At 43.5% G+C, this 17,004-nt stretch overlaps 1 protein-coding gene and 1 pseudogene across 2 annotated transcripts; one reads left to right on the top strand and one right to left on the bottom strand.

The window, feature by feature from the left end:
- Window positions 1-2,650: 2,650 nt before the first annotated feature.
- Window positions 2,651-4,998, bottom strand: LOC117860270 ((E)-beta-caryophyllene synthase). 2 transcript variants are annotated; one of them, XM_034743533.2, is made up of 6 exons: window positions 4,520-4,998; window positions 4,048-4,414; window positions 3,690-3,908; window positions 3,476-3,611; window positions 3,140-3,391; window positions 2,651-3,060 (listed from the first exon to the last, which is right to left on the bottom strand). In XM_034743533.2, exons 1-6 carry the CDS (start codon window positions 4,899-4,901, stop codon window positions 2,779-2,781), a joined length of 1,638 nt encoding a protein of 545 aa, XP_034599424.1. In that variant the 5' UTR covers window positions 4,902-4,998; the 3' UTR covers window positions 2,651-2,778. The 2 variants fall into 2 exon arrangements, with proteins under 2 accessions (XP_034599424.1, XP_034599425.1); XM_034743534.2 differs by having other exon boundaries at window positions 3,488-3,611.
- Window positions 4,999-9,272: 4,274 nt separating this feature from the next.
- On the top strand, window positions 9,273-12,576 carry LOC140223162 (uncharacterized; annotated as a pseudogene).
- Window positions 12,577-17,004: the final 4,428 nt, after the last annotated feature.

Raw genomic sequence — 17,004 nt, 5'->3', positions numbered from 1 at the left:
GCCCCAGCCCGCCTGCTGCCCACCGCCGGCCCCAGCCTTTCGTCGCCCACCTAACCGCCGCCGCTCCCACCCTCCACCCGCCGCCCTCCGCCATCCAACCACCTCAGCCCGTTCCCGCCGCTGCTCCCGCCACCCCCCTTGCCCGTCTGCCTGCCGCCGCCTCACCTCGCCCTACCGCCACTCCTCACTGCGTCGGTGAGGGGCAAGCTGAGGGGGAAGGGGAGGCAATGGCAGTGGGGATGGTGGAGATAGAGGAGTGGAGAGAGCTAGAGATAGCAGTGGGGAGGAGATAGAGGATAGAGAGATAGCAGGTGGGGGACGTGCAGGAGTTACAGGTGAGGGAGGCGGTTCGGAGGAAGATGCGGAGGCATGCGATGCCTTTAGTACCGGGGGGCAAGCCCACCTGGTACTTAAGGGTGGCCTTTAGTACCGGGTGGGAGCTCCACTACTAAAGGACTAAAGGGGTTCACGCGGGGCTCCTCGGGGACTATTCCTTAGGTCCGGTACTTATGTTCATATTAGTACCAAGCTAAAATACAACCGGTACCGAGCCTCGGGATGAAAGGTCCATTCTCTACCAGTGTTAAATCCAAACATATGCTCGTGACTGTAGCACGTGATTGTGTTTGCTGCCCTTCTAGAGGTGTGTGTGCATCTAAGCTGCACGAATACGGATACACTTCGGATACGTGAATACGTTATTTTCTCAAAAAAATCCAATACGCTGATACGTTTCAACATTTTTTAAAATATAAATAAACACGATTACACCAATACAAATAGAGTTCAGCTGTTCACATCTGCATCACTAATTTGTTGCTTCCATCTGCATCATGAAAGGGATCTGGAAAATCGAACAATAAGAACTCAAGAAACTGAAGAGAGTAGATCGAGAAAGCTAAGGGCCGCTGGTCGCCGGAGAAGCTAAAAGGGAAGAAACTCACCGGAGGGCCGTAGCCGGCGAAGGTCCGTCGTGGATGCAGGGCCGTATTGAAGAGCCACCCAGATACGTACCGAAATGTGTATCGGTTTTTTTAGCATTAATTTTTATTTCGGATACTTTCAGATACGTATCCAATACGTATCCGTTCCATATCCAATATGGATACGTATCTGATACGGGACACGGCGCCACACCGAAGTATCCGTGTAACATAGGTGTGCATGTGTACCACGTGATTGTGTTTGGATGCTCATTATGAATCTCCGTCTCCTAGTATTAGAGATGTGGGTACCACGCCGATTGTGTTTGCTGCCCTTCTAGAGAAATAGTGACACATGTATGGACGTGAGCTGAGCCACTGCTAGCCAAGAATTTGTTTTCCTTCTCTGCTACTATATATTCCAACTTCATCGTGTAGGGTACTCGGCTACTCGCACGTTTCATCGTGTAGGGAATATGAGACAATTCGACCAAGAATTTGTATTGCGTGATTAATCGCTAATTGCATGCCTGCATGGATTACACTGTAGATTCGGATTCAATGCTTATTATGTCCTTCTAGATCTTGGTGTGCGGTACTTCATCTATCATCATGCATTTTCTTAAACGTTAATACGTTAAGAAAGTCATCCTAGATGTCTCACTGTCGATGAGAACAGAATGTCGCCTATGACTAAAAGAATAACTAATTAGTCAAAAATGTGAGCACCAGTGCTTTTTAGTTGAAGATTGAAACTTGAATGAACATGCTGTTACCAAAATTAAAATAACCAACTGAACTATATAATTAGTTGACAACTAAAAAGTATATGACATTTAACAATTTTAGGCTAGTTTTATCAAAATTTGGAGCTAGACTATTTCAGTAGTTACCGGAAAAATCAGGCAAGTTTTGGTGAAGTTAAACACATTAATTCTGCGGCAGTGGAGATGGATCAAAGAATATCATGACATCGGAGCTCAAATCATATTTCTTTTTCTTCAATTTAGAGCTGTACAAGTTGGTTATGGTGACCAAAATTGATGACGTACTCACATGTTGAGATGCGGTGGGAAAATAGGAAATAGTATGTTTTTGCACAATGAAATATGCGGACACAAATGCTCCGATCTGTTTGGTGGAAAATGCTTCAATCACAATAAAGGAATTGCTTCCTTTGGCTTCCATCGCCGTCGCATTTTCAGTGCCTAAGTACCTTGTGCTTATCGCTTATTTCCACTGATAAGCGGGAAATAAACGGACTCAGTGGAAATAAGCGGATACAAACAAGGCCTAAGTACCTTGTGCTAACTCACAGTTGCATGCATGATACATTTTCTAAGTGCGTCAGACTCTTGGGCATTTTCAGTGCATGGATAACACAAAAGTTCGTTGAAATTACAAATATTGTGCTAGCTCACAGCACGCTGTATCAGGGTCAGAGGTTAGAGTAGTCCCCTGCGTTATATACGCTAGGCGCCAGGTTACCCTGTCCGGACCACCTTCCACTCTAGTGAAGATAGGAATGGAAGGTACTGGGGCTAGCTAGAAAGAAACAAAAATTGGAATGGACTGGTCGAGGGGTGCGCTATGAATTGGTTGCCAGCAGCTTGCGTGATGTTTAACATTGTCGCGAAACGTGCCAGTGCCCCTCGATCACCTACATGTTATCACAGGTATTTTTTTCGTGAGTTATGTTATTTCCCATTTATGTAGTAGCTATGGGCTCAGCAACACGCTACGAAGAGTCTAAGAGCTGCAACCACACACAGGTTGATTTTACAATATTGTTGACCTCTGAACGTAGCCTGGCATTATACCAAAAAGCCATATACTTGATGCTGGATCATCAAACTCACACGAAGTTCACGTACATTGAACCTATAATGTCCTTGAGGCTAAAAGAGAGGGTGTATGCGTCTTCCCGCTTGTACATAAAATCCATTGTTCGTCCAAGATTGACTGCCTTCTCTAAAAGTTCCATGGATTGTTTCTGATCAAGGCATTCTTCAACGATGTCCATCCATGCTTTCTCGATAATTATTCTGAGCTTTTCGTTTGCTTCCTGTACTGTGACCCCATATTGCTTTATGCAAGTTTGCACTGTGGATGCCACATGATCCGAAGCTTGTTCCCTCTTCAAGAAAATAAAAATGAAGAGTGATTAGCAATATTATAATGTCAATGTATTGTATATGAACTGATTTTCTATATACCTCATGTGACATGATGTCATTACCAATACGCGCGACTATACAAACACCTCTGATAATTTTGGGATACGTGAAAGCCCACTCAACTGCCTCTTTGCTAGCCCTGTCTCCTAGTGAAATAAATGCAAGGTTTGTAACATGCATACAAGCACTACTACACACTGAAATTTGGAGGTGCTCATCAACGTTAGTTGGCACATAGTTTTCATCACGCCACTTCAGCTCAGCGTGGTAGCATTTGGCGACGTCAATTACCTGAACAGAAAATATACGTGATGTTAAATTAACTTAAGTGCCTGATTTCGTAGTTTCTTGGTGTGATCATTTGAGCAAACGTACCAGTTTTCTTACTAATTCAGCATGCTTATTATTCTGGAGTTTTAACTCTTCCACGATCTCATCAGTTGTGCCTATTATATTTTTGTAGAGAGCCCTCAAGTATGCTGGGAATTTCTCCGCAGCCTTTTCATCCCACCTAGCATTGATTTCAAGAAAAGGTTAATTATTTTTCATAAGCATAAATTCTGTATGATGTTATCTAGGTCAAGCGTACCTTTCCATAGCTGTAGTAAAGATCTGGCTCTCCTCTGTAGTGCTATAGTTGTCATAGAGATCATCGAGCAATGACACGGACATGACCAACTTTGTGAGCATTATCCGTGAGTACGAATAGTAAGGTTCATAAACAACTCCCATCATCCAAAAATACATCTCCACCAATCTATCCCGCGCAAATCTCAGGTCTGTCCGAGACTTGAAATCCATCCACCATCTGAAAGTTGATGACCAATGAATATGTTTAGCAAAATGTACTTCACACCAGTACTTGTTCACCATCTGAAAGTTGACGACCAACTCATAGGAATGTACATGCTTACTGCTTGCAAAAAAAAAAGTACATGCCTACTTACATCGTTAGTTCCTTTAACTCCTCACAGTAGAGAACTTGCAAGATGTTGTAGTCGAGCTTTGCAAACTCAAGTATGGCCTCGTTTCTCGTAGCCTTCTTCTCATATACTGGGATGTAGCGCCTCGCCTCCACTCTCTTAACCTGCCTGAACCGAGTTGTCTCCAATGTGAACCTCACGTCCTCAGCGAGCTCCGGCTGCAAATCTGTTTCCATCACAGATTGGAGGTGGGTCTTGTTGAAAGTGATAATACTGTCGAGTATCTCCTCCCCATGTGTTCTCATATGCGCAGCATCATACAACGTCATCAAGCAGTTCACATCATCGCTGGTAATGTTTCCTTGCTCGTCTCTGAACTTCAGAAAAATGTCTGCGTATATAATTGACCAGTCATTCATATCCTAATAATCCAACTCTAAATTATTGCATACTAAATAAATGGACGTTGTCCTATTTTGCCATCAATCTGTCATACCGGAGGACACATTGTAGCCATGCTTCCTGAGCAAGTAGAACCTCAGTGAGGTGACATAGAGGTCATCAGAGCCACCATCTTCGTCATCGTAAATGGCACGTAGCAACTCGTCAATCTCCTTCTTGTAGTGGTAGTCGACCCCGAGCCGCTGCAGCACGTCGACGAGGTCCAGCTTACTTACCAGGTCAGGCGAGGCGGCAGTGGCCAGCAATATCCGCCTCACCTCTTCCTCCTTAACCTGCGCCTTCTCCTTCATGGACAGGAGCTCTGCCGGCGTGCACAGCTGGTGGGTGAGGAAGAAGTCGCCCCAGGGGCTCGGGGTGTATGGCCGGGGATTGTGCTCCGGCGACGACTGTGAGGTTGCAAGGACGGTGGTCGCCATAGAAATCGCTGGGGTTTGATCACAGCACACAGCTAGGTTACTAGGTAGCAGGTGGCGATGTGGGCGTTGGATGGCTTGAGAAAGATGACTGATGAGTTCCCAGTTTTATATAGACGCACACCAGGCCCGGGAGAACTGTTGTTTGGGCATGTGTGCACATGCTTCATGTGAGACGTTTTGTCAATTTCTTCTGAAAAATTCGCGTGCACGAAAATGACTAGAGAGGACATAATTGGAACTCAAATACATGTAACTAATTGAATTGCCTGCAAAGGGAATTTGAGGGGAAGATCGAATATTTACTAGATGACAGCTAAACAATATTGGTGGTATCCGATGGTGGTGGAGAGACAATCTATGAAGTTTAGACCATGTTGCTTGACAAAAGATGCCTACCTATCTGAAACTTTTAGTGCTTCAGTAATATAACCGTTGTTGATGATGGCTTGCAATCCTGCATCAGGCCGGTACATGCCTAATTCTGTTGCTAGATGGCTGAACTTTCACCAACCATCAACCAGACTAGGAGACAACACTAAGCCATCATATGGGCATGCACGCATGGTGACAGCGGCTTTGTCTGTATCAATGGGAGGAATCGCTGGGAACCAAATTAACAAATGCAGAGGGTCCGGAAGGTGAGCCTATTGCAGCAGGCATAAGCAATGGAGATAAGGTAATCACCGAATGGAAATCGTGGAATGCATTTGTTGAAGATAAGGCGGCAATCACCGAATGGATACGGAGCAGCAACTACTGTGATGTCCATCCATGCTTCCTCAATCAGTTCTCTAAGCTTTTCTGTGGCCTGCTCTACTGTGATGCCATGCTCTTTCGCGCAAGCTTGAACCCTAGAGATACCATAGGAGGCGGCTTCTCGCTTCACAAAAAAGAATAAGTGAAAAGTTAGGAACAATTCTATTGCTAAGTTTATTATTTATTTTCTTCTAAAAAATATAGAATTAAGTAGTACTTTGTGTGACATTATATCATTAGCAAGACGTGCAATAATGTAAACGGCTCGGATAATTTTCGGATAGGTAAAAGCCCACTCAATAGCCTCCGTAGTTGCCACATCTCCCATTGAAATGAATCCCTGGCTCGTTATATGCTGGAACTCTTAGATGTTCTTCAACGGTGCCTGGCACATATTTCTTGTCACGCCATTCTGCCTCAGCATGATAGCATTTGGCCATATCGATTATCTAAATACATGCAACAACATTATTTTGCAGCTGCATATCCATAATTACGCACCCACTATGTAACATCCCAGAACACAGGTTACTAGGTAGCAGGTGGCGATGTGGGTGTTGGATGGCTTGATAAGGATGGCTGATGAGTTCCCGGCTTTATTTAGACGCGCACCAGGCCCGGGAGAACTGTTGTTTGGGCATGTGTGCACATGCTTCTTGTGATATGTTTTGTCAATTTCTTTTAAAAAATTCGGGTGCACGAAAATGACTAGAGAGGAACTCAAATACATGTAACTAATTGAATTTCCTGCGAAGGGAATTTGAGGGGAAGATCGAATATTTACTAAATGACAGCTAAACAATATTGGTGGTATCCGATGGCGGTGGAGAGACAATCTATGAAGTTTAGACCATGTTGCTTGACAAAAGATGCAAATGATTCAGTGCCTACCTATCTGAAACTTTTAGTGCTTCAGTAATATAATCATTGCTGATGATGGCTTGCAATCCTGCATCAGGCCGGTACATGCCTAAGGGGTGTTTAGATCTTTGTCCGGATTAAAATTCATGTCACATCGAATATACGAAAGCTAATCAGGAGAACTAAATATGAACTAATTATAAAACTATAATTACACAGATGGAGACTAATTCACGAGATGAATCTATTAAGCCTAATTAATCTATCATTACACATGTTTACTGTAGCATCACATTGTCGAATCATGGAGTAATTAGGCTTAATAGATTCGTCTCACAAATTAGCCTCCATCTCTGCAATTGGTTTTATAATTAATCTATATTTAATACACCTAATTATTATCTAAACATTCGATGCGACATGAATTTTAGGAGGTTCTAAAGAACCAAACACCCCCTGACGTGAGCTCCACGACTCCCGTCCCATCCCACTCCCCCACCCTCTAGTCACACGCATCTTTTTTTCTTTCTTTTCTTACCTTTTTATATATATTGTAATTTCTCTTTTTTCTTGTCCTCATGATTTAAGAGAGATTTGGGTGGACCACATATTCATGATATATACATGTGAAATCGGGTTGACATAAATTTCTTTTGATTGCAAAGGAGACACGAAACTGCTCAAGACAAATACAAGAAGTTCAGTGTTTATTCTAACTAGCCAATCTTTTTTTTTGAAACTTTAACCATAAATAGTTAAAAATTTAATTTTTTTTATAACGCTGCTGCTACAAGATTCAGCATGAAATTATCTTATGGTGCATTTTTTATAACGCTGCTGCTACAAGATTCATCATGAAATAGTTAAAAATAGTTGTTGGATTTTCCGTTGTCTATTATTCTCGGTATCCTTAACATTTCGGAATAATTATTTTCTAATAAAGTGATGGTAGCAACGACGAACTTCAAGGCATCAAGCATATAGCTCCATTTATATCTTGATATATTGGTAGAAGGATACATTTGTAAAACCAGTCTCTCAGTGAGGCTTTTTTTTTTCCAAAACGAATCTCTCAGTAAGGCTTAATAATTTGTGGTTTGTGGATGAGAACAAATTAAAGCAGACTCTCATGATCTAATCACACATAGTTTGTTGCTTCCACGACGCGCAACCTCCTGAACTGTCTTATAGCTTCTTTGAAATTTCTTAGCCGGAGTGCTGTTTTCTTTAAATCCGTCTTTTCTTAGCCTGTGGAGACTTTCCAGACCCTGAATTAACTAATGCTAACACAAGAAGTCATTAGCATCATGTCAGTAACATCCACTTGTATGCATGGTTCATGCACCGCGCAGCTGACGTCCTTTTCCAGCCAGTCTTCTGAAAATACTCCGTATGTCTGAAAGGCACTTCTCTTACTTTTGTCTTCAAAAAATATTTTCAGAGTCCAACCCAATTGAAGAACGCCCTGGTAGGCTGGTACAAGTTCCTCTCTCTCGCGCGTCATCTGATCACTACTAGAGAACTGACTTTAGATCCCACCTCCTTTAGTCTCGATTTAATTTCGACCCGGGAGAAAAGGGGATGTGCCACGGTAGGTTGGAATGGGGCGCACCTTTACTCTCGGTTCTTTTTTTTTTGCAACCGGGATTACAGGCCACCCTTTAGTCTCGGTTAAAACAGCTAGTTTCCGGGCACCGACGGCGCCACCTCCTTTAGTTTCGGTTTAATTTTGACCCGGGAGAAAAGGGGGTGCGCCACGGTAGGCTGGAATGCGGCGCACCTTTACTCTCGGTTCTTTTTTTGCAACCGGGACTACAGGCCACCCTTTAGTCTCGGTTAAAACGGCTAGTTTTCGGGCACCGACGGCGCTACCCTTTACCCCCGGTTGGAGCCACAAACCGGGACAAAAGATCCAACTTTTTATCCCGGTTGGAGTTACCAACCAGGATAAACGTTTTACTCCTGGTTGGTAATTTCAACCGGGACAAAAGGTTGAAGCTTTTGTCCCAGTTGGATTTACCAACCGGGATAAAATCTTATCTACAAGTACCCTTTCTTCCTCCTCCACTCCTCCAGCCCGAGCCACTCCACTCCACAAAGATAGAGAAGCTCATCCTCTCCATGGCGCCGAAGCAAGCCTAGGGGAGGTGCTGCTGTGGGGATTTCACCCATCCAAAGTGTTGTGAAGGTTAGCTACTTCATGCTCCGTTCAAATATTATTGTTAAGCTTTGTTTTATACTTTAGAGAGGGAGAAAAATTAGTTTGTTTGTTGTTAAGCATGTAGAGGATTTGTATTTATACATGTTTTTGAGCTACAATGTGATGGATAGTTTGAATGTGAGGGAGAATGGACAGTAAATATGAGGTAGAATTGAGATTATTTCAATTTTATGTATTAGGGAAAAATTAGAGTAAATATGTTTTTAATACTTATAAATTAGCCATATAAATTGTAGGTGTAATTTGATACTTTAGTACTTTTCAGATAGAGGTATGCAATTAGCCGTTTTTAGAATAAGTACATTATGTGGAAAATATTGAATTTTTTAATAGTAGTTATTTGTAAATTAAATATGAACTAAATAATTTGTGTATTTCTATGTAAACTTTCAGCAATATTTGAGTTTGTTGTATTGTATGATGTTATTTGCTTCTGAAATTTTAATTTGTGTTTTTCTATCTAAAATTGTAGCAATGTGATGGATAGTTTTATTGTAATCCATTTTATTGATGGCTTGCGTAATACCATGCAGATGGACCGGCAATGGATGTATAATGCGGACAGGCAGAGCAACGTGTTTATTGCTGGCATGAATAATTTTTTTGAAGTGGCTAAAGCGAACAAGCTAGAGAACGGGTTCATATCTTGTCCATGCGCCCAATGCAGTAACCAGAAGTGCTATTCAAAGGCTTCCTGTAGAACTATTCATAGCCACTTGTTTAGATATGGTTTCACGCCTAACTATTTGGTTTGGACCCGTCACGGTGAAAGAGGGGTTATAATGGAAGACGGTGAAGAGGAGGAGGATGATGACAATATTCCGGACTACGTTATAGGCCAATCTTTTGCAGATACTACAATGGGGGAGGCTGATGAAGATGAGTTTGCAGAAGATGGCCATACTGATGACCTCAGTCAGGTGCTTAGGGATGCACATAGAGATTGCGAAACTCAGAAGGAAGCATCAAAGTTGCAGTGTATGATAGATGATCACAGGAAATTGCTATACCTAGATTGCTTGGAAGGCCATAACAAGCTGGGTACCACACTAGAATTTATGCAATGGAAGGCTAAAAATGGTGTGTCTGATAAGGTATTTCAGGGGATGTTGGAAATTGTCAAGAAGATTCTTTCCAAGAATAATGAATTGCCATTCACAAAATATGAAGCTAAACAGATTGTTTGCCCTCTAGGATTGGAGATTCAGAAGATACACGCATGCCGTAATGATTGTATCCTCTATCGCGGTGCTGAATACGAGGATCTGGATGCGTGTCCCGTGTGCGAAGCGCTACGGTATAAGATTAGGCAAGATGATCCTGGTGATGTTGAGGGGCACCCTCCTAGGAAGAGAGTTCTCGCGAAAGTGATGTGGTATTTCTCTATAATACCACGCTTGAAGCGCTTGTTCAGGAACAAGGAGAATGCTAAGTTGATGCGATGGCACAAAGAAGAACATAAGGAAGATAAGATGCTGAGACACCCCGTTGATGGGGCTCAGTGGAGATCAATTGATAGAGCATTCCCGGAGTTTGAAGGTGATACAAGGAACATAAGGTTTGGTTTAAGTACTGATGGATTCAATCCATTCGGTGAGTTGAGCAGTGGTCATAGTACTTGGCCTGTGACCTTATGGATGTTTAAGCTTCCTCCTTGGATGTGCATGAAACAGAAGTTCATTATGATGCCGGCGCTTATCCAAGGCCTAAAGCAACCCGGCAACGATATTGATGTATACCTAAGACCGTTGGTTGATGAACTTTTACAGCTCTGGAAGGAAGAATGTGTACGTGTGTGGGATGAGGATAAACAAGAGATGTTTAACCTGCGAGCACTGTTGTTCATAACCATCAATGATTGGCCTGCACTAAGTAACCTTTCAGGACAGACAAACAAGGGATATCGAGCCTGCACCCACTGCTTAGACGATACAGATAGCATGTATTTGAAGCATTGTAAGAAGGTAGTCTATATGGGTCATCGTCGATTTCTCCATGCTCACCACCAGCTGCGAGAAAGCGGGATGCATTTCAAAGGGGCGCCAGAAACTCGTAAAAAACCTTTACATCGTAATGGAAAACATGTCTTTGAGATGATAAAGGATGTAAGGGTAGTATTTGGAAAAGGTCTTGGTAGCCAACCTGTTCCGAACGACGATGATGGACGTGCAATATTGGGAAACCCTAGATGTCCGCAACGCAATAGATGTGATGCACCTGACAAAAAACCTTTGTGCGAACGTGCTACGCTTCATGGGTGTTTATGGGCCCTCAAAAGATACACTGGAAGCACGATGTGACCTTAAAGAAATGGGGCAACGGGATGATCTACATCCGGAAAAGAGAGATAACGGACAGCACTACTTACGTCCTGCTAGTTACACTCTCAGCAAAGAAGAGAAGGATAGCATGTTTGAATGCTTGAATAGTCTAAAGGTCCCACATGGGTACTCCATGAATATAAAGAGAACAATAAATATGAAAGAAAAGAAGTTCACAAATCTCAAGGCCTATGATTGCCACATGTTGATGACCCAGTTGCTTCTGGTTGTACTGAGGGGTGTTCTACCAGTGAATGTTCGATTGCCGCTCGTAAAGCTATGCGCGTTTCTCAATACAATTTCACAGAAGGCAATCGATCCATCGAAGCTAACAAAGCTACAGAACGATGTGGTGTAATGTCTTGTCAGCTTTGAGTTGGTATTTCCACCATCTTTCTTCAATATTATGACTCACCTTCTGGTTCACCTAGTAAAAGAGATTAATATTCTCGGACTAGTATACCTGCATAATATGTGGCCTTTCGAGAGGTTCATGTCAGTCCTAAAAAACTATGTTCTTAATCGTGCTCGTCCAGAAGGAAGCATCGCCAAGGGATATGGAACAGAGGAGATGATTGAGTTTTGTGTTGATTTTATTGACTCAACTGACCCGATTGGGGTTCCAACTTCACGCCACGAGGGGAGGCTGCGGGGAATGGGCACCCTTGGAAGGAAAGTATGTTTGAGCAATGATGCTGATTTGTTCAACAAGGCACACTACACTGTTCTACAACAGTCAACCTTTGTGCCTCCGTATATCGAGTAGCACAAGTAGATGTTAGTTTCTGAAAACCCAGCGAGATCCGATGCCTGGCTTACAAGAAGCCACGTGCAAACTTTTCCCTCCTGGTTGTGCAAACAACTTATGGGTAACTCTGAGATTCACCCACAGCTTGCTTGGTTAGCCAGAGGACCTTCTACCACAATTGTAAAATTCCAAGGCTACGAGATAAATGGTTATACATTTTACACGAGAGCCCAAGACTAGAAAAGCACGAACCAGAATAGTGGTGTCCGCATAGATGCCATAGGCATAAATAGTAGCATGGACTCTTATTATGGTTTCATAGAGGAGATATGGGAAATCGAATATGGACCGCTATGCATCCCTCTATTTTGTTGCCAATGGGTGAAGCTAAATGGCGTAACCAAAGATCAGTATGGAATGACAATAGTGGACCATAGCAAGATTGGATACAGTGATGAACCATTTGTACTCGCCAATGATGTGCATCAAGTTTTCTATGTGAAGGACATGTCTAGCAAACCCAAGAGAAATCTAGAAGATCCATGGGAGCCAAAGCTCCACATAGTCCTTCCAAGTAAAAGAAAAATTGTGAGAGTCGAGGACAAAACAGACCAATCAGATGATTATGATCAGTTTGCAGGCATGCCTCCATTCGCTGTTGAAGTTGACCCTAGCATCCTGCTATCCAAAAAAGAGGCTCCGTACTTGCGCCGCGATCATGACCAAGGAACATTCGTGAAGAAGAAGTTTTTTAATGTTACATTGTAATGCGTTAAATTTGCTTTACATTTATGATTATTTTCATGTACTACTTGATACAATTTCATGTGTGCTTAAATTAGTTATTTTGATGCGTATAAATTATTTAATTGATAATTTCTTGATGGTAGTGATGCAGTAAAATAATTATTTAAGAAGGTAATATAACTAGTGTAGAATTAATGAGTCATTCAAACTTATTGTAAATATAATTGCTAATTCAATATATTTTTGCATGTTCGAAATATGTAAAGTTTTATTTTTTGTTGCATGAAATCCAGCGAAAACATAAAAAAAAATTATTTCCAAAAAAGAAGAGGGAGATGAGAACTGGGAGAGGGGTATTTTATCCCGGTTGGTAAGGCTCTTTATCTCGGTTCATAATTAGAACTGGGACAAAAGGGTAAATTTCAATTCCCGCCTGGATGTGACCTTTTATCCCGGTTCTACTTACGAACCGAGATAAAGGGTTGCACTTTTATCCCGGGTGCGTCAAAATCGGGATTAAAGGGAATGCCTTTTATCTTGGTTTCTTACAAACCGAGATAAAAGGGCAGGCCGTTTATCTCGATTTGTAAGAAGAAACGAGATTAAAAGTTCATTTCTCTCGGTTCTTCTTACAAACCGAGAGAAATGGTAGGGGGATAAAAGTAACTGGCATTTCGACTCCCCCCGCACCCGGTAACTTAGCGAAATTTTTACTCCTCTCTAGCCTCCGCATCGTCTCCGTCACCGGCTCTGCGGGTGTCACACTGCCGCCTCCGTCCCCATCGCCGTCGGTTGTCTTCATCCCCGTCGCCGCCTCCTCTCCGTCCGTGCCATCGTCCTCTGCCTTCATCCGCGCTACCGTTCGTCGTCGTCCGCGAGCCGTCTCCTCCGTCCGGCGCCCCATTCAGCTGCCTCGTCCGTCCGGCGCCCCGTCCTGCCTCCTCCATCCGGTGCCCCGTCCTCCCTCCTCCGTCCGCGCACCCGGTCCTCCCTCCTCCGTCCGGCTCCTCGTCCTTCCTCCTCGATTCGTCGTCCGACGCCCCATCCTCCCTCCTCCGTCCACGTGCTGTCCTCCGTCCGTGCCTTGAGCCCCGATCCGCCTCGCGCGCATTGCCGCCGCGGCCACCCTCGCACCTTGTCGACCCCACGCCGCGCCCGCGCACATAAAACCCTGGTACCCGCCGTTGTAGCTAGTTAATTCATTTGGCAGTGATGATGCAAGGCAGTGATGCAAGCCTTTTTTTTTTACTTTTTGCTAGTTATATAATTGATAGAAAATTATGGATTAGTAAAATTATATAGGAAGTTAGAATAAATTTGGTAGTGATGCAGGCAAGGCAATGATGCAAGCCTTTTTTATTTACTTTTTTCTAGTTATAAATTAATAGAAAATTTTGGATTGGTAAAATTGTATAGGAAGTTAGAATAAATTTAGCAGTGATGCAAGCCTTTTACATTTATTAGTTTCTAGTTATAAAATTAATAGAAAATTTTGGATTGGTAAAATTGTATAGGAAGTTAGAATTTGGTAGTTATAAAATTTTCTAGTTATAAAATTTGGTAGAAATTCATAGAAATTGTACTAATTAGTACAAATTTTAGAAAAATTCCAATAAATTAGTAGAAATCTCTATAAATAAATTATTTGATAGAATTCAGTAGAAATTAGTACAAATTAGTATGGTTTCACGTTGTTCTTCTATGAGTTCATGTATGTACATTAACTTGTAATACATTAAAGAAATTTCATGTAATTAAGTTTCATTCAAGCTTTTTTTGTATTTTTTCATGTAAGTTTTCATGTAATTAAGAAGTTTTCATGTAAGTTTAATTTCGTGTACGGTTTTATGTGTACGTTTCTATGATTTTATTTATATAACTTAACGTACATGTAATTATGATTTCATGTGTGTTTGGAGTAGTTGAGATGGCGGATGACGAGAATGCAAGGTTCATGCTGGAGAACATTATTGCTGGTAGAGATCATAACGTAACGTACACCGAAGAAGAGAGTAACCAGGCGGACACGTACCTCAACATCTCCGCTGATGGCAATGAAGAGCCCGATCAAAACTTGTAACAACTCTACCAAAATTAAGTGCTCTTAAATATAAACCAGTGGTTAATCACTAAGTAAAGAGGTGAAATGACCATTTTAACCCTAAGAAGCTCTTTCTGGAGTTTAAAATAAAACTTGAGATTTTATATGCAAACTTAAATTTTTCCTCAAATAAGAGTTGTAAAACTTTTAATTTTAAACAACTTTTGTTAAAGGCACTTTGACTAATTCGGAGTGGGAGGAAGTCAAAAACAGGAATCAAAACCGAAGTACTAAAGAACTCTATAAAACCCCCAAGTCCTGGAATTCAAGTTTTTCTCCAACTTTGCAAGCTGTTATCTCACGAATTTGTATCTAAACTCAAGTCGGACCCTTAATAAGAGTTGTAGTTCTTCTAGTTTTTTCCAACTTTGTTACACTGACCCAGGTCCAAATCGAATCTGAACCTGTTCAAAATCTTGGTCAAAGTTGGGTAAAACGGTCAACTCAGCCGCTCGGCGCTACCACACTAAGTCTGGAAAAACTGCTCACAGTGCACCTCTTGGCAAGGGCGTTCCTCCAAATTTTTGAACTAAACTCAAGAAAAACCCTAAATAAAAGTTGAAGTCCTAAGTTTGGAGAGAAACTCTTTTAATAACACTTTGGTCTAATTCAACTCATAAGCTCCCCAAAAATTGAGTCAAAGATAGCTAAACCTTTGAAATTCCACCTCTCCGGCCGATTTGGCTAAGTCTAGATTTCCAGATTTTTAGCAAACTTTGGCACGAGATATCTTCAAATCCTTTCACAATCTAAACAAGCACCTTAAACCAAGTTTGAACTACGTCCAGAGTTGAGCAAGTTTGTTTAAAGGAGTTTTGAAACTTTAGTTGCAAAATCTCGAGAAAGGAGCCCCCAAATCTGGTCGGGCTTACTGCCCAAAGGAGCCTCGACGCCCGCGCGCCGGGGCATGTTCGCACGCGCGCCGTGCGCCGCGTGGCCACCGGCCACCGGAAGCTCGTCGGCGCCCTATCCCCGGCGAGACAGCGATAGGGCGAGGGCCACGGCGCCCAACCTGCGCCTGCGACAGGACGGGGCGAACGCCGGGCTGGCCAACCGCCGGCCGCGCGCGTGCCTTCCCCCTGACGCGCTTCTGCTCCACCCAACCTGCGCTTCGCCCGTCCGCCAGAGAAGCCGCCACGCTCGCCCAACCCCCGCGGTGGCCCTCCGCTTCGCCCGCCTGACAGACCGGAGGCACTCAGACACGCTCCGCCCGAGGCCAATCATGGCAGGAGAGCGCCCGGAGCTCTGCCTCCCCAGCCCAATGGCGCCGCTGGCCAATGGCTGCCTCGCTCGCGCACCCGCCGCTCCCCGGCCTTATCCTCCCGCCACCGGAGCCCCGCCTCGACCCTCTGTTCCACCGCTGCCCTATAAAAGGGTCACACTCGCCGTCAACGCCACCCTTTGCCACCGCCCACAACCGTGCCTCTGCTTTCTCCTCTGCGCCGCCGCTAGGCTCCCGTGGAGCTCACACCTCCGAGCCACCCCGCACTCCGACGACTTCTCCGCCTGCTTCGCCACCCCTCCGCGCACGTCTCCGAGCAGCCCGTGGCCTCCCCGACGCTGCCGGTGTGCCGGAACGTCGCCTGCACCGCCGCTAGCCGAGCTCTGTCGCCGCCGCCACGTTCCGATCCCCGCCGGCCATCTCCGTCACCCCAACCCCGCCAAACTGAGCTCAGGTGAGCCCCTGCGCTCCTCCGGCCACTTGTTGCCCCATCCCCACCGGCGAACCGCCGGGGATTTCCTCGCCGCCGCCGCGCGCGCCCCCGTGAATGACATTGCGTCTTCCCCATTCTTTCCAGAGGCCTGGACGCAAAACTCAGGGACCCCTGCGTAGTTAACCCGTAGACTCAGGGGGTAGCTTGCAAGTTTACCACGACCTTTTTTTTAAATATAGGCAAAAAAATAGTTAAACTTTGTAAATGCTGAGTAAATAGTAGAAAAATCATAAAAATGCCAAACCACTTTTGTTGGAATCCTTGCTCTGTCTAGTTCCTAAGAAAAATAAGTTTGCCCATGTTACTGTTGTAAATAATATCCTATGCTTTTAATCATGGTCTAGGCCTTTTAAATCCTAATAAATAGAAGAAAAGTGGGAAAAATGTAAAACCAACTCTGTGATGCTTGTTTCTATGTGTAAAAGCTCAAAAAAATGGTTAGGGCTCTGGTCTAGCACTTTAAGTCACTGTTTTAACTTTAATTTAGGAATATAAGATTAAATCTTCCTTTTTACTTAAGTTTTGATCCAGAGCTCAGAAAAATGTGAAATCAGTTGGGTTGAGTTTTTTTTGCTGTGTAGTTTGCAGGAAAAATTTAAGTTGTTGGGCAAATCAGAAAGAAAAACACCTTCC

The sequence above is a fragment of the Setaria viridis genome, chromosome 6, assembly GCF_005286985.2.
Source record: "Setaria viridis chromosome 6, Setaria_viridis_v4.0, whole genome shotgun sequence".
Classification (NCBI taxonomy): Eukaryota; Viridiplantae; Streptophyta; class Magnoliopsida; order Poales; family Poaceae; genus Setaria; species Setaria viridis.
The sequence above is the reverse complement of the archived record's forward strand: the minus strand, read 5'-3'. Positions and strand labels throughout refer to the sequence as shown.

Excerpts from the sequence above, each read along its gene's own strand:
- LOC117860270 (XM_034743533.2), bottom strand. The coding sequence starts at position 4,901 with ATGGCGACCACCGTCCTTGCAACCTCACAGTCGTCGCCGGAGCACAAT. Across the intron at positions 3,909-4,047 it reads GAGTTAAAGGAACTAACGAT|ATGGTGGATGGATTTCAAGT; the intron begins GTAAGTAGGCAT and ends ATCAACTTTCAG. Across the intron at positions 3,392-3,475 it reads CTGAATTAGTAAGAAAACTG|GTAATTGACGTCGCCAAATG; the intron begins GTACGTTTGCTC and ends TTTTCTGTTCAG.